Source organism: Quercus lobata, chromosome 3 (genome assembly GCF_001633185.2).
Source record: "Quercus lobata isolate SW786 chromosome 3, ValleyOak3.0 Primary Assembly, whole genome shotgun sequence".
NCBI lineage: Eukaryota > Viridiplantae > Streptophyta > Magnoliopsida > Fagales > Fagaceae > Quercus > Quercus lobata.
Genome location: NC_044906.1, coordinates 64,043,334 through 64,064,438, shown reverse-complemented (window position 1 = coordinate 64,064,438; position 21,105 = coordinate 64,043,334). Strand labels below are relative to the sequence as shown.

Below are 21,105 nucleotides of genomic sequence, written 5' to 3'. Positions count from 1 at the left end.
TAATGGAAATGCCCAATAAGGGGGGTGAAGTACAACACACCCAGTAATGGTCCCCAAAGCTCGACAAAGTACCAAGTCTCCATTATAATTATGGTGAGTTTGGTTCAACATTTTGCTTTTCTCAATTTCGAAAAGGATTTTATTTGGATCGAGTGCATTTAATACACTGAACTCGTTGAGATGATGACATGTGACCAAAAGTAGGAATATGTCACCACCATGACGGGTCTATTATAATTAGACATTGAATCCAAGCTTTGCCTTTTTGAAAAGGTGACGATTTGTAATTGCTTCTCAAGGAATACAACGAGGAAAAAAAATGCACTTTTTTATGTTTATAAGACTTAAAAAACATGATTTCAAGCCTCCTAGGAGTGTGGTGCATTGGTAAAAATCCCGAACTAGATTACATTTGCATACATAGGAGTTACCTAATTCGAATCGTGTACTTCACAAAAATATTATATCAAGACGTAGATAGCCCTAATGCACCAAAGGGTACATGAGTACTGCAACCTCAAGTGGACTATGTCAATGATCACTAGCATTGATTTCAAAAAATTTACCAAACTTTGTGGTCAAGTTTTCAAACTCATGATTTCGGCCCAAGAAGCTCAAACAAGACGGGTAATAAGAAACTGACCCAGCCCAACGAAAAAACAAACCAGCCTTTACATATAAAAAATACAAACCTTTAACCAAAACGTTTCTCAAAACACACATCTCACAACTTCTCTCTCTTCTTTCTAAAGAGGCCGCCGCCTCATTCCGTGCGAGGATTCGATCAAACCTCGCTCTCTACCAATTACGTTTCCCAAGAACATTGATTTTCACCATCTGGGTCTCTTTCAATTTCATCAAAATCCAATCTTGGCATTATATTATTTCGTTTTTGGGTAATTTATCTTTCTGGGTTCTTCAATTTTTTTGAAAAAAATTAGTGCCTAGTGTTGGTTTAAGCTTTTGGTAATGGTGGAGCCAAAGAACTGGGCTTGCCAAGCCTGCGGCTTCGTCGGCCCGACGGCTTCGACGGCTATTTCTACTGCGACCGCTGCGGCGTCCAAGCCGAAGACTTACCAACATGTCTCCAGTACTGTAAGGATGTGGTCTTTGCTGTATTAGAACCGTTATTTGAGGATCATGATGAGAAGTTAATAGAAGAATTCTGGGATTTTTGTCAGAATGAAACTGGATGGTACTTTACGCTAGCCAATTTAAGTTTATAGTCCTTTGGAAATTGAATTGTGAATAGTCTTCACTATATACTTTTCCAAGGCAATAACTCTTGGTAGTACAATTGATATTCTCAAATTAAGTTTTAAGTCCTCAAAAACTTAGGAAGAGATATGGAAATTGTATGGACAGAATTGATAAATTACCATTTGTCCCAAAATCTTAACCTGTTTAGGAAGAGTGAATTTAGGTCATTTAATCATTATTCTAACAAGAATCACCTGTCAAAAGTCATATAAGGGTCATCTATTCTACTTTTGGGATTCTAAATTTAGACTCAAACGGTAGGGGTTTGCTTCATATGTGGATGAATTCTGCTTTTTGCCATTGGTCATTTATTGTTCTAACTTCCACTATTATACACAACCCCCTACTGCTTGTTTGAAACTTCATATGTTTCAGTTCAATTGAGTGATGGCGATACACACATATGACTGGAAAAATATCCAGCCTATATGGAAACCTCTCTCTTTAGCTCATTATATAGAGTCCTGTGAGTCACACATCATGAAGACATTGGGGAGTTACATTATTTGTATTCTCTTCCACTTGTCCTGTATAAAGGACAGCCATGTATCCTATACTTGGAACAGAATATGTTACTTGTATTTCTCTTTTGTTATTTGAAGGTTGCCAAAAAAAAAAAGGTTATTTTGTGCGTATAATTAATAATTGTGGTTGTTTCTATCGGTTGTGGATACCACTGAGCAATGATGTATGTCTTTATGGTTCAGTGAACTTGTGATAGCTGCCTCATATGGTTGTTTCTGAACTCTTAGTCCCAGGTGTACTGTAGAGATGATATATTAAGAGCTCCACTGATATCTGTTCCTCTACGTTCAATAGGCCCTGCATAATGGGATAGATGTCTAATCTGATCCTTGTTGAACATAGTTCTGCATTTGTACTTCTTATCACTTCAAAAGGTTGAGAAGGCAAGATTTGTTATCACATTTCACATTAAAGTTTAATTGAGGGCCATCAGTCTAGTAGTTCATTTTATGCATTTTCTGTAGAGTTGAATTTCTGGATAGGAATGGCGTATATAATAGTTTGATCTAGGAAATAGCACCATTTACTGTTATTTTTTTAAAAAATATTTCATTGATTTCAGGATTCTGAGCCGTCAGAGGATTTTGAAGAGGGACATCGTGCTTTAACCAGAAGAGATTGAGGGATGAAGGATTGGCTAGCCATATTTCTATAGATAATAAGAGGATCAGGATGAAGGGTGTGTTAGTGGCCCATCCTTTGATGATGGAACTTCTCATGCAGATGAGTCACAGTTGGGCTAGCCGTATTTCTATAGAAAATTTTGATAATAGGCTTTTAGTTGGAGTTGGATTTAAAATTTATTTTAATTATTGTTAAATCTTATCCTTTAGTCAAAACATGAGTTTTTTTTTTTTTTTTTTTAATAGAAAAAAAAGTGGGTGGTTATATGAAATTTAACTTTAGAATTTTTTTTATAATAGACTTTTAGTTTCAATAGGATTTAAATTTGTTGAAATTTTAAGTGATAAAATTTTACTTAAATTAAACAATTATTAAATATTTTTCCTTTAATTGAGGAAATACATCCTAACAAAAAATATTTAATTAATTTACCAATTAATGAGAATAGTTACTTGGCGCGGCTTTTAAGCCCAACTTTTATTATAAGTTCTGAAATTTTTGATAATAGACTTTTGGTTAGAGTTGAATTTAAAATTTTAAAACATAGATGATAATGCTTTATCTAAATGAAATTGTTGTTAAATTCTATCTCTTAGTCAAGAGTTTTGTAGCTTAATATACTAATAAAATATTAATTTAATAAGTTGCCACTTGAGGAAAAAAAACAGAAACAAAAACTTGGGTTATGTCATGTGTGGGATTTAAGTTTAGAAATTTTTATAATAGACTTTAAGTTTGAATAGAATTTAAATTTGTTTTAAATTATTGGTAAATCATGCAACTTGAGGAGAGAGAGAGAGAGAGAGAGAGAAAATGTGGGTTATGTAGGATTTAAGTTTAGAAAATTTTAATAATAGACTTTTAGTTTAATAGAATTTATATATTTTTTTAAAGTACTGTTATATCTTATCCCTTTTTCAAAACATGGGTTTTTATTTATTTATTATCTTTTTTAAGAAAGAAAATGTGGGTAGTTGTTTGAAATTTAAGTTTAGAATTTTTTTATAATAGACTTTTAGTTTAAATGGGATTTAAATTTGTTAAAATTTGAAAGATAAAACTTTACTGTTGTTAAATATTATGATTATTAATTGAGGAAATATATTTGGGAGCGGCCCAACATTATTTGGGGCCTAAGGCATAAATTTATGCATGGTTTTTAATATGTAAATATCAATTAAACAAAATTATTTAATACTAAGCAACTCAAGGTTAATTTAATACATTAAATACATAATTTGATGAATAATACCAACTAAACTAATGTTAATTTCATATAGAGAATTGAATATTATAGTTGAATCATAGACATTAATAAAAAATAAAAATATATTACAATTAAAAAAATACTTTATTTTGGATATACAATGATATACTGTTAAGTAAAGTTAAAATCTTATATTTAATTTTATATCTTGTTTTTAAGAGAGGGAGATAAATATTATTTGGTGTGTGGTTTTGTAGGATATCAGTTTACAAAAATTAAAGTCTCAAACTATTGGGGAAGATTAATCTATAATTTATGATTTAACACATTTGCAACATTTTTTTGAAACATTTTAAAGTTTCAATTAGGTTAGGGTTTTATTGGTCTCGTACATTGAGAGTTTTAATATAAATGAAAAGGAAAAATGCGATAAAAGCAATATAAAATGTTCACAATATAATGTAATATTGACTCTCATTGATGAAATTCATCAATTTAACTAATGAATGTTTAAATAATTTTTTTGTGATTAGTAACATAGCAATTTGTAAGCCAATAATAAAATTTGTAGTATCCTTAACATCATTAATATAATAACAAAAAATACACAACCTTTAAAAAATATATATAATTTTACAAATATTTAAGTCTTTAACAATTGCTTAGGCCTTGGGCTAGCCCTGAATATATCTTAACAAAAAATATATAATTAATTTACTAATCAATGAGAGTAGCCATTTGGTGCAATCATTACTTGTAAGCTCAACTTCTATGTATATAACTTCTTAATTGATCCGAGTACTACTAGTTTGAAACTTTGAATACCAAATTGAAGTTATGAAAAAAAAAAAAAAAACGAAAACCTAGTCATGTGGTTTCCATTGATTATTGGTGACTGGTTGTTCAGGATTCATTTTGTGTGGGTCTAAATCAACCCAAGCCCAATATAGCAATAATGGTCAAAACTGCATGGCATTTAGACAACTACGCCCAATAACATCTTATGGAAAAGCCCAGTAAGGGGGGTATAGTACAACACACAATAATGGTCCTCAAAGCTCGTCAAAGTCCTAAGTCTTCATTATAATTATGGTGAGTTTGGTTCAACATTTTGTTTTTCTTATTTTCAAAAAGGATTTGGTTTGGGTTGAGTGCATCTAATACATTGAACCTGTTAAAATGATAAAATGTGTCACCATCGTGATGTGTCAGTTGTAACTAGACACTGGACCCAAGTTTTGCCCTTTTGAAAAAGTGACGATTTGTAATTGCTTTTTAAGAAATACAAAGAAAAAAAAAATGCACTTTTTCATGTTTATAAGACTCAAAAAAGCATGATTTTAAACCTCCTAGGGGCGTGGTGCGTTGGTAGTCTTGAACTAGATCAGATTTGCATGTTCAAGAGTTGCCTGATTCGAGTCGTGCGCTTCACAAAAATACAGTGCCACGACTTAAATAAGCTTAATGCATCCAAGAGTGTCTCATGACATGATTATTGCGAGTTCAAATGGGTCAGGTCAATAATTACAAGCATGACTTTAAAAAATTGACCAATCTTTATGGTCAAGTTTTCAAATTCACAGGTTAAAACTGTCTTTAAGGCTATGTTTGGATGGGTGGATTTTAGGGAGGATGGAAAAAAAAGAGTGGAAAATAGGAGAGAAAATGGGTGGGAATGGTGTTTGGATGAGAGGGGGAGGGGGAGAGAAAAGTGGTGGGGCCCAGCTATTTTCTCTCTGGGCCCCCCACAATTCAATCTCTCCAAAATGAAGAGAAAATGAGGGACAAAAGGAGGAAGAGTATATTGGACAAAATTGCCCTTCTCTATCCCAGCGTTTTTTTTTTTTTTTTTTTTTTTTTTTTTTGTGGATAAAATTTTGCACAGTAGACGTTGGTTCTTTTTGTTTGTTTTTATCTGTTTTTTTTTTAAAAAAAAATATCCTTTTAGCATTTGCTTATTTTATAAATAAATAAAAAAAATTAAAGTGTCCATACAATTTTTTTTTAATAATAAATGTGTTACTTTTTGTTTATATATTTAGTAAGAATATAATGGTAAATTTATATCAACTTCATTTTTCATCATCTCATTTTTTATCTCAACTAAACAAAAAAGTTTTCTATCCCTCCACTTTTCCACCCTTCCAACCAAACACAAATGAGAGAAAACTAAATCTTTTCTATCTTTCCACTTTTTCATCCTCCCACAATTTTCTATCCTCCCACATTTTCATCCTTCCAACCAAACGGACCCTAAAACAAAAGTTTTCACTCATAATTTTGGCCCAAAAAGCTCAAACCAAACGGGTAATAAGAAATTGACCCAGCCCAACTAAAAAACAATCCAGCCTTTACCCAAAAAAACACACCGCCAAAAATCAAAACGTTCTCACTTCTCACGAGCTTCTCCCTCTCTCTCTATATCGTCTTTCTAAAGAGGCCGCCGCTTCATTCCATGTGAGGATTCGATCAAACCTCGCTCTCTACCAATGACGCTTCCCAAGAATATCGATTTTCACCATCCGGGTCTCTTTCAATTTTCGTCAAAATCCAATCTTGGCTTCGTTTTTGGGCAATTTATCTTTCTGGGTTCTTCAAATTTTTGAAAAATTAGCGCCTAGTTATCGGTTTAAGCTTTGGTAATGGCGGACCCAAAGAACTTGGCCTGCCAATCCTGCGGCTTCGTCGGCCTATCCAGCGACTCCGACGGCTATTTCTGCTGCGATCGCTGCGGCGCCCAAGCCGAAGACTTCATCGAAACCGGCGTAGCAGACGAAGACTTCGTCGACAAAGGCTTCGGCGGCGGCGCCGTCTACGTAGCCAGCTTGAGCCGCCGCGTCGGCGGCAGCCAAGCCAACATCAAACCCGAGCCGCTTTCTTAACCCGAATTTGCCACCCCCAATTCCAACCTCTTCTGGAACTCTCTGAACCAAAACATTGACAACGAAACCACACCCATCAAAAAAGAGGAAGAGTTTTACGAAGCCGACGTTGATGGGCCCACGGGTCCTGAGGATTTCGGGGGTTCGGTGAAGGTGAAGCCTACCTTTGAAGACTATTACCATGAGATTAGGATTCGGTATGTCTTGGGTTTCCAGTATATGATACAGTTTCAGTGTGAGGCTTTGGTGAGAGAGTTCAAGGTGAGCCCTTTGATTTGTGGGCTCGCTGGGACCATTTGGATGAGGTTTGTGGCTTGCTCTGCGGTTTCCGATGATGACTGGGCTGATCAAACCATTCAGAACTCTGAAATGGAGCGAACAAGTGAATCCAGCATCACGTCATTTAAAATTAGTTTTGGTTATGCTTTTGATGGAATGATATAGAAATAAAAGTAGGTGAATATGATGTCACATCATTTAAATTCAAATTTGGTTATGGTTTTGATAGCATGGTATAGAAATGGAGTGAATAGTTGAATATGGTGTCACGTTATTTAAAATTAATCTTGGTTATGCTCTAGATGGAATGCTATAGAAATAAAGTAGGTAAGTATGGTGTCACATAATTTAAATTCAATTTCGGTTATTGTTTTGTTAGCATGGTATGGAGATGGAGGGAATAGTTGAATATGGTGTCACGTCGTTTAAAATTGGCATTAGTCTAAGTTATTTCCATTTTTTTTTTCCATTGTTTTTTCATTGAGATGCCTTAAAAGAAAACCACCATGACACTTGTGAATTATGGAAAGAGTGGTCATCTTTCTATAAATTCTTTAAATGTGGGGGTGTTTGATGAAGGTTGTGGTCCCAAGGTTGTGGTCCCAATTCCTAAATTATAAAGAACCAATGATTGTATTTTCATTGGTTATGGTCATAACAATAGTGCATAGTGCTTTCCTAATTTATGAATCTATTATTCTTATATGCATGAAAATTAATTAGAATATATTTCAAGTGTTAAACTTTCCTAAAAGAAAGTTTGAGTCTATGTTTAGTATCTCTCATAATCAAGAGTTGATGGAAGAGAGGTTGAGCCTATGCGTAGTAAAAGGACAAATGTCATATTTGTTTGGTCTAGATTTTCTAATTTATATGTTAGAAGATGAACTTAAAACTTCAAAGAAATGATATCTTGAGATGCTTTCTTGAAAAAGAGATTGTCAATAGCACAATAAATCCATCTTAGAAATCTATGCATAGTAGTTGGTAGATCTACCACCTGGGAATTTGAGGATGGAATTATTGACTGTTACAAGGCAAGACTTGTTGTAAAAAGCTACAAACAAAAGGAAAATGTGAGTTTTCTTGATACACAATAAACCCAGTGGCAGTGCCACCTTATGGCCAGGGTGGTCCTGGGACTACCCTGACCTGAAAAAAAAAATTATATATAATAATTTAAAATTTTATATTTATATACCTTTTAAAAAAATTTTGGGACCACTCAGAATTTTTTTTATGCGAATAAAATTAAATTTTAGTTCATAATTTGAGCAACTTAACAATATATTAGAGTCTTTCAAGTAAAAAGGAAAAACTCAAAAAAAAAAAATTATAATAAAACTACTATAGGATGGGCAGTGGCTTGATTCCTTCGACTAAAGATATTGCCCAATACAACACAATTTTCAACCTTTTATTATTTTTTATTATAGTATAATTTTTTCTCATCAAACATATATTACTTACTTCTCATTTTTAATTATTTTTTCTTATTTATTCTTAACCACACACGTCTTTTGTCTCCTCCATTTTTACACTTCATACTTTTAAATTTTATCACATCTTTATCTATACTTTTATATTTACGTTTTGCCTTCCTCTTTGTTTGTAACTTCTATATCTTCTACCAATACTAGTGCGGCAATGTCTTTTCTTAAGTTTTGAGTCTCAAATTTTTCAATATGATTTTTTTTTTTTTTAGCTGTACAGGACCTTTGTTCATTTCTTTTCTTTTCATTTTTTTTTTCCTTTTGAGGTTTTTTGGTTTACAAAATGCAAATTTATTTTGGTTTTAAGAACAATTTTTTTTTTTTTTTTTTTTAATTTTAAGCATAAACTTTATGCCAGCCGAATCTTGAATTTTGGTTGGTATTTAACAAAACACCCGAAATAGACTGGAATAACTTGAAATTTTTTCCAAACTGGAATAGGGTGGGTTACAGTTTCGGTTTGTTTACCGGCACAATATTTTCCCGCCGTTACGGCCGGAATGGAATGAAATTAATAACATTGAATCAAACCTAATTACCTAAAGCTAAAAAGAAATAAGATTGTATAATTTATGCTTCCTAAGGAACACCCTGAATAAAATTTATGGAGCCTCCACTAAATAAACCAAAGAGGTTTATGGTTCCTGTACAAGGAAACAAAGTGCGTAAACTTGTTAAATCTTTGTATAGATGCAATGACATGAGAAATTTGACAATGAGATAATGTCAAATGAGTTTAGATTTAATACGACTAATGTGTGATGTGAAATATATCACAAGCGCCTATGTCGTTGTGAGATATGCTCGTGTAAGTGTTGCAAATGTGATAAAAGAAATGAAAATTTCTAATACATCTAATTGACTTGTTTTGTCTCAATCACATGTGAAATGTGATGATAGTTGTTGACACCCTATTTTACAACTCACATTTAACCTCACATGGAGGGTAAAAGGGTAATTTCACCTTGAAAATATGCATGTTGATTCTGGTCATTAAATCCTTAATCTCATTTCACCAAAATGATCTTAATATTGTAACGATCAAATCAATTGATCATGAACTCTAATCGAACCATCAGATTGAAAGTTATCATCAAATCAAATTTTAATGGTTGAGATGCATTATCACAAATTGAGTCTGACTATATGTGATTATGAACAATTGATTTCAATTAGTTATAAGTATAATTAATTTGAGATCGATGATGTGTCATAATTTAATTGATTAGGACTACATTTTATGGTAGGGTTACACACATCTAATTAACTAGATAGTTAAACATTAATTATTCAACGAGTAATTTGTGCAATTAACTTTTAATTAGAGTAAATTTGGAACAAATTAAGTCTGAAATGGGAGTGATTGGAGCTATTTAATGTTAATTGAGAGCTAATTTAGGACATATTAATGTTAATTGTGCTGAAATCATTTTCTAACAAATGACTTCTGCTCACCATTTCATTGATATCTCTCAGAATATTTTGAATCTGTAAATGAGGTTAATTTTCCTAAAAACTAGACATTCGGGGCTTCAATTTGAGCACAAGAATGAGACAATTTCGATCAGAATTGTGTCAGATATGATTTTTTGAAATTGACTCTACAGGTTATTACAACAACTACGGGAAAACCAAACTTTGTTTACTCCTCACTTTCATCAACCTCCACATTTAATGCACCATATTTTGTCAAATGCTAAAATGAGGTATAGGTTCATGATTCTTTGTCAACCCTCATTAAATGACCTTCTATTCATATTTCCTCTACTACTATTATATAAACCCCCCTCTCTCTTTCATTCCAAGAAAAAAAAAAAAAAAAAAAACCTCTCTTCTCTTTTCTTGAGTTTTAGTAAAGTTGAGTAGTCTTGTTATATCTTGATCTTTCTGAGACTCAAGGTATTGAGTGAGACTTACTTTTCCTTTCCTAACTCTTCTTTTCCTCCACCTTTAGGATCTCCATCAAGAGTCTCTTCATCCACCATATGGATCTTGTATGAAGGTATAATACTCTTTCCTAACTGTTTATTTATATTACTATGATGAGAATTTAAGATTAAAGTATGATAGTTTCCTTGAATATGTTTGAATGTTCTTAATTGTTTTTATATGTTTTTCACATGTTCTTGGTTGTTCATCACATGTTCATGCACATCACTAGATTTCATCTTAAATCCACATCAAAAACATGAAAAAGATGTTTGTTTCATAATTCTTTCAAATCTTTGAATTTAGGATATCACCATACACATATATTCACTAGAATTTATTTTTCAATCCAAATGCAATGCTTAATAAATTGAATTAGGATCATCACATGCACACACTTTAAATTCAACATGCAAATTGATTGATAACATACTGGATGATGTGATAGAAATGTTAGCCACCATAGTCTAGAAGACCGGTTTCACCAGGTAAGGTGGATGCCTAACACCTTCCCATCTTGTAACATAGCCTCCTAACTTAGATCAAGGGTTAGTAAATCAAATGTTTATCTATGTAATTTTCGATTTTTAGATTGTAACTAGGAAATAAAGTCATGTACTTTATTTTAAATTGTATTTAGGACCAAAGCCATGTAATTTTCTATGATCAATGTAAATTCAATTTCAAATAAATAAAATGAGGAATTTTTCAATTTTGGTTTTCTTATTTATTCCAATAATTAAATAAGTGACGATTCTATTATAAAACCACTAATCTAAAGGGAAAAATATAATCAGTCGAACTTCCATTTTAAGAGGTAATAACATGACTCCACCCATTCACATGGGTTTAGCCGAAACATCTTATCAAAAACGGGTCAGAGGCACGGTCTCTCATAATAGCCTAGTGAGAACACCTTATGCAAAGAGCATATATGTTGTTTGGGAAGTCTATAAATCTAGGCATGCATTGTTGGATACTTGTGCCTCCAATTTGTATATATTAGTAGGACACAGAGTTATGGTGGGTCTTGACATATTCGTTAGAGACATAATACCATGAGGCAGTTGCTCTTAAATGGAAGTAGTTCCAGATTATAAAATGGATCCGTAAACAATTTTTTGAGTGGAGAGCAAGTAAACTGCTCATTAAGGGAAATGGGGCTAAAGCTTATGATCTAAAAGTCTTCGAGATGGCAACCCAACCTAACTTATTGGAGATCCCAAGATCTAGGTTTAAAGGGACAATTGAATCATGGAGACTAATTTTATCACTACGGAGATGACACCTTCCACCCATTCCTATGACGAAATAGTGATGCATGTAAGCGATGTTTAGGGTAAGTTTTTCTTTTAATGATTCTTATATCTTGGAAAACCAAGTGGGATATAACAAAATATTCTTAATAAGAGTCACCTATATGAGTGTGAAGCGGGCCGTTTCTATGAGAGTTTTAAGGCTGAATTCTCTAAAGCACTTTATGAATTTACCAGGATGTGTTCAAGGCCAAAATGAACACAATTATAAGAACGTAATATGTTCGAAATGAAATTGTGTGAATTCTACTATCTTGGTTTACATAAAAGGCTGACAGTTCAAAAATATCATGTTCAATGATTAGCTAGTATATCCGATAGTCTTTCACAAAGGAAGGTTCAAAGCTAAAAGCCACCTTTCCCAATACAGTAACTTTTCTTCTACTCTCTCTATGTCTGCATCATAATTTACATTGTGTTTTATCAATTTCCATTCATGTGGGGGATTGTTGGAAAAATAGTATGGAGTGAATAAGAAATTGACTCCTAATGTGTCAACTTGAAAATGATATTAAAATAGTGAGAATCGTTGAGTCCCACACAGGAAATGATAGAAAATATGAGTTTTGGGTTAGATATTGGGTTGGGCCTTGGACATGTGTGGACTGGGCCAACTTTTAATAATAATATTTTATTATTTTATTTTTTAAGTCAGTAAGTTTGTATACAACAGTTATTTCTAAAACAGTGTGTCTGTTCAGTAACATATATTTCAATATTCCCTCATTCATGAAAAATAATTTTTTGAAAAACTCAGAGATTTTTTTTGTGCATTTATTTGAGTCTAAGAGAGAGAAAGAGATTGAGTAGTTCATAGAGTACAGACCTTGTGTGCTTCTTTTCCGTGCTGTAAATCATTTTATCCTAGGAGGTAGACATCCGTGAGTCTCAAACCACCATAGATCGTGTGAGGGGTGAAATCTATTTTAAGAAGATTGTGTCAAACACAAGACTTGATTTGAATCATTTATCTTTCACGCATTTGATTTGTGAGTTTTTAATTATTTGTAGATTTCTTCTTATATATATACAATATTGCTTTTGTCTATCACATCTATTTGTGTTATTGCTTATATTTGATCTATATGTTGTTCCCTTTTACTTAATCACAAAGTAAATTGTTGTAATATATCCAACACTAAGTTGCTATATTATCTTTACAATAAATAGTTAAATTCTCACCTTAGATAGTTCACTTTTCAAGAAACTTAAAATTCTTACTCCGGCTATAAATATATTTCAAATAAATTCAAGAATTTTAAAATAAATTTTAAATTCATTTTAATTATTTTTATCATAATTTTATATTTTAATATAATACAATTTACATATTACATACCATCCATCTTTAAGCAAAAATTTCAACATGAGTTTAGATTTCGATAATTTAATCTCGATGTAATTGTAATTTAATTCTACTAAAGTTTCAACATAAATATATATATATATATATATATATATATATATAACTTTTTAATTGATCTGTGTACTACTAGGCTACTAGCTAGTTTGAAATTTTGAATACCAAATTGGAGTTATGAAAAAAAACAAAAACCTAGTCATATGGTTCCCCTTGATTATTGGTGACTGGTTGTTCAGGATTCATTTTTGTGTGGGTCTAGCTCAACCCAAGCCCAATATAGCAATAATGGACAAAACTGCATGACATTTAGACAACTACGCCCAATAACATCTAATGGAAATGCCCAATAAGGGGGGTAAAGGACAACACACATTGTAACGGTCCCCAAACCTCGACAAAGTACCTAGTCTCCATTATAGTTATGGCAAGTTTGGTTCAACATTTTGCTTTTCTTAATTTCGAAATGGATTTGGTTTGGGTCGAGTGCATTTAATATACTGAACTCGTTGAGATGATGACATGTGACCAAAAGTGGAAATATGTCACCACGGTGACGGGTCTATTATAATTGGACATTGAACCCAAGCTTTGTCCTTTTGAAAAGGTGACGATTTGTAATTGCTTCTCAAGGAATACAACTAGGAAAAAAAATGCACTTTTTTATGTTTATAAGACTTAAAAGCATGATTTCAAGCATCCTAGGAGTGTGGTGCATTGGTAAAAATCCCGAACTAGATTACATTTGCATATATAGAAGTTACCTAATTCGAATCATATGCTTCACAAAAATATTATATCACGACTTAGATAGCCGTAATGCGTCAAAGGGTACATGAGTACTGCGACCTCAAGTGGACTATGTCAATGATCACTAGCATTGATTTCAAAAAATTTGCCAAACTTTGTGGTCAAGTTTTCAAACTCATGATTTCGGCCCAAGAAGCTCAAACAAGACGGGTAATAAGAAACTGACCCAGCCCAACGAAAAAACAAACCAGCCTTTACCTATAAAAAATACAAACCTTTAACCAAAACGTTTCTCAAAACACACATCTCACAACTTCTCTCTCTTCTTCCTAAAGAGGCCGCCGCCTCATTCCGTGTGAGGATTCGATCAAACCTCGCTCTCTACCAATTACGTTTCCCAAGAACATTGATTTTCACCATCTGGGTCTCTTTCAATTTCATCAAAATCCAATCTTGGCATCATATTATTTCGTTTTTGGGTAATTTATCTTTCTGGGTTCTTCAATTTTTTTGAAAAAAATTAGTGCCTAGTGTTGGTTTAAGCTTTTGGTAATGGCGGAGACAAAGAACTGGGCCTGCCAAGCCTGCGGCTTCGTCGGCCTATCCGACGATTCCGACGGCTATTTCTACTGCGACCGCTGCGGCGTCCAAGCTGAAGACTTACCAACATGTCTCCAGTACTGTAAGGATGTGGTCTTTGCTGTATTAGAACCGTTATTTGATCATGATGAGAAGTTAATAGAAGAATTCTGGGATTTTTATCAGAATGAGAAGGTAGTTTACAGCTTGACTTAGTTTTGATTTATTTCTCCCTCAATTGTGTGCTTGTGATTCATAAATCTTGGAATTACTTTTAGGCTTCCAATCAGCTGAAACTGGATAGTACTTTACACTAGCCAATTTAAGTTTATAGTCCTTTGGAAGTTGAATTGTGAATAGTCTTTACTATATACTTTTACAAGGCAATAACTCTTGGTAGTACAATTGATATCCTCAAATTAATTTTTAAGACCTCAAAAACTGAGGAAGAGATACGGAAATTGTATGGACAGAATTGATAAATTACCATTTGTCCCAAAATCTTAACCTGTTTAGGAAGAGTGAATTTAAGTCATTTAATCATTATTCTAACAAGAATCACCTGTCAAAAGTCATCTATTCTACTTTTGGGGTTCTAAATTTAGACTCGAACGGTAGGAGCTTTGCTTCATATGTGGATGAATTCTGCTTTTTGCCATTGGTCATTTATTGTTCTAACTTCCACTATTATATACAACCCCCTACTCCTTGTTTGAAAGTTCATATGTTTCAGTTCAATTGAGTGATGACGATACACACATATGACTGGAAAAATTTCCAGCCTAAATGGAAACCTCTCTCTTTAGCTCATTATATAGAGTCCTGTGAGTCACACATCATGAAGATATATTGGGGAGTTACATTATTTGTATGCTCTTCCACTTGTCCTGTATAAAGGACAGCCATGTATCCTATACTTGGAACAGAATATTTTACTTGTATCTCTCTTTTGTTATTTGAAGGTTGCAAAAAAAATAAAATAAATAAAGGTTATTTTGTGCGTATAATTAATAATTGTGGTTGTTTCTCTCGGTTGCGGATTCCACTGAGCAATGATGTATGTCTTTATGGTTGAGTGAACTTGTGATAGCTGCCTCATATAGTTGTTTCTGAACTCTCAGTCGCTTTGCATGAGGTGTACTGTAGAGATGATATAGTAAGAGCTCCACTGATATCTGTTCCTCTACGTTCAATAGGCCCTGCATAATGGGATAGATGTCTAATCTGATCCTTGTTGAACATAGTTCTGCATTTGTACTTCTTATCACTTCAAAAGGTTGAGAAGGCAAGATTTGTTATCACATTTCACATTAATGTTTAATTGAGGGCCATCAGTCTAGTAGTTCATTTTATGCATTTTCTGTAGAGTTGAATTTCTGGATAGGAATGGCGTATATAATAGTTTGATCTAGGAAATAGCACCATTTACCGTTATTTTTTTTAAAAATATTTCATTGATTTCAGGATTCTGAGCCGTCAGAGGATTTTGAAGAGGGACATCGTGCTTTAACCAGAAGAGATTGAGGGATGAAGGATTGGCTAGCCATATTTCTATAGATAATAAGAGGATCAGGATGAAGGGTGTGTTAGTGGCCCATCCTTTGATGATGGAACTTCTCATGCAGATGAGTCACAGTTGGGCTAGCCGTATTTCTATAGAAAATTTTGATGATAGGCTTTTACTTGGAGTTGGATTTAAAATTTATTTTAATTATTGTTAAATCTTATCCCTTAGTCAAAACATAAGTTTTTTTTTTTAATAGAAAAAAAAGTGGGTGGTTGTATGAAATTTAACTTTAGAATTTTTTTTATAATAGACTTTTAGTTTCAATAGGATTTAAATTTGTTGAAATTTAAGTGATAAAAATTTACCTAAATTAAACAATTATTAAATATTTTCCCCTTAATTGAGGAAATACATCCTAACAAAAAATATTTAATTAATTTACCAATTAATGAGAATAGCTACTTGGCGGGGCTTTTAAGCCCAACTTTTATTATAAGTTCTGAAATTTTTGATAATAGACTTTTGGTTGGAGTTGAATTTAAAATTTTAAAACATAGATGATAATGCTTTATCTAAATGAAATTGTTATTAAATTTTATCTTTGAGTCGAGTTTTGTAGCTTAATATCCTAATAAAATATTAATTTAATAAGTTGCCACTTGAGGGAAAAAAACAGAAACAAAAACTTGGGTTATGTCATGTGTGGGATTTAAGTTTAGAAATTTTTATAATAGACTTTAAGTTTGAATAGAATTTAAATTTGTTTTAAATTGTTGGTAAATCATGCAACTTGAGGAGAGAGAGAGAGAAAAAATATGGGTTATGTAGGATTTAAGTTTAGAAAATTTTGTTAATAGACTTTTAGTTTAATAGAATTCAAATTTTTTTAAAAGTACTGTTAAATCTTACCCCTTTTTCAAAACATGGGTTTTTATTTATTTATTCTCTTTTTTAAGAAAGAAAATGTGGGTAGTTGTTTGAAATTTAAGTTTAAAATTTTTTTATAATAGACTTTTGGTTTAAATGGGATTTAAATTTGTTAAAATTTGAAAGATAATTTTGCCGTTGTTAAATATTATGATTATTAATTGAGGAAATATATTTGGGGGCGGGACAACATTATTTGGGGCCTTTTTTTTTTTTTTGAGAAAAAGGTAAGAGAGGCTTTTATTAAATAGAGAAAAACTCTTGACCAAATTACATCGCAAAATCACCCTGGAATACAGCATCCAGGTCCTCGGGTAGTTCTTCCACCCAAACATCCACATCTGCAGATAAAACTGCTCTACGGGCAAGGGAATGGGCTAACTTATTACCATCCCTCTTCACATGATGAAAACTACAAAGCTCTAGACACAAACCCAGTCGGCGAGTCTCCTCTGCCACATGACCAAACATAGTAAGGCAGCTGCCCTGTCCACTCAAAGCCTGAATAACACGCAAGCAGTCTACCTCAACCATGACCTTGAAGATGCTCAGTTCAGCTGCCAAAATGACCGCCCGCCTGGCTGCCAATGCTTCCGCGAGCTCCACCGATTGGGGCAGTTTTATCTTCTCACTCAAGGCTGCGATAACATTGCCACCTGAGTCCCGAATCACCACACCCAACCCAGCTAGACCCACATGCTCAAACAGGGCAGCGTCAAAGTTAGCCTTGTAAACAGGTTCCGGCGGTGGCTTCCACTTGACTGGGGGATGGATGATACTCTGTTTCACTGCTCTGTTCTGCACTTTAAAAAACTCTTCCACCAGGTTGCACGCACGTCGACCCACATCCAGCAGTGGCCACGTTGGTTGACGTTCCCTCAAGCAATTTCGTCGCTTCCATAGGCTCCACGCAATAGTTGCAAACCATGCAACGTTGAAGCTTGAATTCATCTTCAGGACGCTCGCAAACAGGTCCAAGAATGATCTGTGGTGTTTCTCGTACTGTACCACAAAGCATCTTTCTGACCGCCACACTGCTTGGGCTTGCTCACAGAACCACAGGCTATGAAGAGTAGATTCCTGAGCTTCTTCACAGAGAGGGCAGAGAGCATCTCCCACTACATGTCGTCGGCACAGATTCATCTTCGTTGGAAGCGAATCCTTTACAGCTCTCCACATGAAATGACGAACACGATTTGGTGCACGGATTCGCCAAATTCCTTTCCACACCTCTTTAGCTCCCTCTGAAGATGACGAACTAGCTTTGGATTGCAGAGCGGCATTTGATAACATGTGATACGCACTCTTAACAGAATAAACACCACTTGGAGTTAGGGGCCAGGTAAGTTTGTCTTCACCCGTGTCTTCACTAACATAAATCCTTTTGATCTCATTAGCTTCCCAAGGATAAAACACTCTATCAATGAGGTCCATATTCCACTGTCTGGGATTATGCAGTAACAAGTCACTAACCTTATTAAGGTTGACATCCGGTCTAGGAGACATGACCAGCCCATGGGTATGTTCAGACAGCCACCTGTGGTTCCAGATATCGATCAAATGACCATTCCCTACTCGCCATACCGCCCCATGTTGGATGACTTCTCGTGCTTGCAAGATACTTTTCCAAGCGTAGGAACATTTTGGATGAATAGGAGCATCCAATATGTTGCCATTAGGAAAATATTTAGCACTAAAAACTCGGAACAACAAAGTGTCTCTTTGGTGGAAGAGACGCCAAACTTGCTTAGCCAACATAGCATTATTAAATCTTTGAATATCCCGGAAACCCAAACCTCCCACAGACTTAGAGTCGCACAAAGTACTCCAATTAATCCAATGTATCTTCCTATTTTCACCTTGGCCCCACCAAAACTTCCGTATCATAGCTTCAATATCCTTACATAATCCCATTGGTAGCTTGAAAACACTCATAGAGTAAGTGGGTATAGATTGGACAACGGCCTTAATCATGATCTCCTTCCCGGCTTGTGAGAGCAACTTCTCCTTCCAACCTTGCATCTTGGCCCAAATCCGTTCCTTGATTTGTGTAAAACAAGCCTTCTTATTCCTGCCAATAAAAGAGGGCAAGCCCAAATATTTCTCGTAGTGGTGGATTGCAGGAACACCAAGGGAATTTTTTATTACCTCTTGTACATGCACATCGGTATTTTTGCTAAAGAACAGAGTAGTTTTATCTGTGTTCACCATTTGACCCGAGGCTTCCTCATAGCATGTCAATAACTCCTTAATTTTCTCACACTCCTCCAAGGATGATCTGCAGAACAATAGACAGTCATCTGCAAAAAATAAATGGGTTAGTTTTGGCCCATTTCTGCAGATAGAAAAGCCTTGTATTTCACCATCCACCGCTGCCTTCTGAAAAATAGCATTGAGGCCTTCCGCACAGAACAGAAAGAGATATGGTGAGAGAGGGTCCCCTTGCCTTAAACCCCTTGACGGGGTTATCAAGCCTTTTGGTTCCCCATTCACCAAAATCGAATAAGTTACCGAGGTGATGCACTCCATAATCAAACTCACCCAAGACTCCTGAAAACCCAACTTCAGCAATACTTTCTCAAGGAAAAACCACTCCACTCTATCGTAGGCTTTGCTCATGTCTAACTTTAAGGCCATAGGCAAAAAATTTATGCATGGCTTTTAATATGAAAATATCAATTGAACAAAATTATTGAATACTAAGCAACTCAAGGTTAATTTAATACATTAAATACATAATTTGATGAATAATACCAATTAAACTAATGTTAATTTCATATAGAGAATTGAATATTTTAGTTGAATCATAGATATTAATATATATATATATATATATATATATATATTACAATTAAAAAAATACTTTATTTTGGATATACAATGATATACGGTTAAGTAAAGTTAAAATCTTATATTTAATTTTATATCTTGTTTTTTAGAGAGGGAGATAAATATTATTTGGTGTGTGGTTTTGTAGGATATCAGTTTACAAAAATTAAAGTCTCAAACTATTGGGGAAGATTAATTTATAATTTATGATTTAACACATTTGCAACATTTTTTTGAAACATTTTAGAGTTTCAATTACGTTAGGGTTTTATTGGTCTCGTACATTGAGAGTTTTAATATAAATGAAGAGGAAAAATGTGATTAAAGCAATATAAAATGTTCACAATATAATGTAATATTGACTCTCATTGATGAAATTCATCAATTTAACTAATGAATGTTTAAATAACTTTTTTGTGATTAGTAACATGGTAATTTGTAAACCAATAATAAAATTTATAGCATCCTTAACATCATTAATATAATAATAAAAAATGCGCAACCTTTAAAAAATATATATAATTTTATAAATATTTAAGCCTTTGACCATTGCCTAGGCCTTGGATCGGCCCTGAATATATCTTAACAAAAAAATATATAATTAATTTACTAATCAATGAGAGTAGCCATTTGGCGCAGTTGTTACTTCTAAGCTCAACTTCTATATATATAACTTCTTAATTGATCCGTGTACTACTAGTTTGAAACTTTGAATACCAAATTGGAGTTATGAAAAAAAAAAAAAACGAAAACCTAGTCGTATGGTTTCCATTGATTATTGGTGACTGGTTGTTCAGGATTCATTTTGTGTGGGTCTAAATCAACCCAAGCCCAATATAGCAATAATGGTCAAAACTGCATGGCATTTAGACAACTACGCCCAATAACATCTTATGGAAAAGCCCAGTAAGGGGGGTAAAGTACAACACACAATAATGGTCCTCAAAGCTCGTCAAAGTCCTAGGTCTTCATTATAATTATGGTGAGTTTGGTTCAACATTTTGCTTTTCTCATTTTTGAAAAGGATTTGGTTTGGGTTGAGTACATCTAATACATTGAACCTGTTAAAATGATAAAATGTGTCACCATTGTGATGTGTCAGTTGTAACTAGACACTGGACCCAAGCTTTACCCTTTTGAAAAAGTGACGATTTGTAATTGCTTTTTAAGAAATACAACGAGTAAAAAAAAATGCACTTTTTCATGTTTATAAGACTCAAAAAGCATGATTTTAAGCCTCCTAGGGGCGTGGTGTATTGGTAGAAGTCTCGAACTAGATCAGACCTGCATGTTCAAGAGTTACCTGATTCAAGTCGTGTGTTTCACAAAAATACAATACCACGACTTAATAGGTTTAATGCACCCAAGAGTGTCCCATGATATTATTATTACGAGTTCAAGTGAGTCAGGTCAATAATTACAAGCATGACTTTAAAAAATTGACCAAACTTTATGGTCAAGTTTTCAAATTTATAGGTTAAAACTCTCTTTAAAACAAAAGTTTTCGCTCATAATTTTGGCCCAAAAAGCTCAAACCAAACGGGTAATAAGAAATTGACCCAGCCCAAGTAAAAAACAATCCAGCCTTTACCAAAAAAAAAACACACCGCCAAAAATCAAAACGTTCTCACAAGCCTC

The 21,105-nt window shown here is 33.7% G+C and overlaps 1 protein-coding gene across 1 annotated transcript; it reads left to right on the top strand.

Annotated features, from left to right (window-relative positions):
- Window positions 1-6,258: 6,258 nt before the first annotated feature.
- Window positions 6,259-6,942, top strand: LOC115981264 (TATA box-binding protein-associated factor RNA polymerase I subunit B-like). The gene is made up of 2 exons (XM_031103425.1): window positions 6,259-6,432; window positions 6,529-6,942. Exons 1-2 carry the CDS (start codon window positions 6,259-6,261, stop codon window positions 6,940-6,942), a joined length of 588 nt encoding a protein of 195 aa, XP_030959285.1.
- The last annotated feature ends 14,163 nt before the right edge of the window (window positions 6,943-21,105 follow it).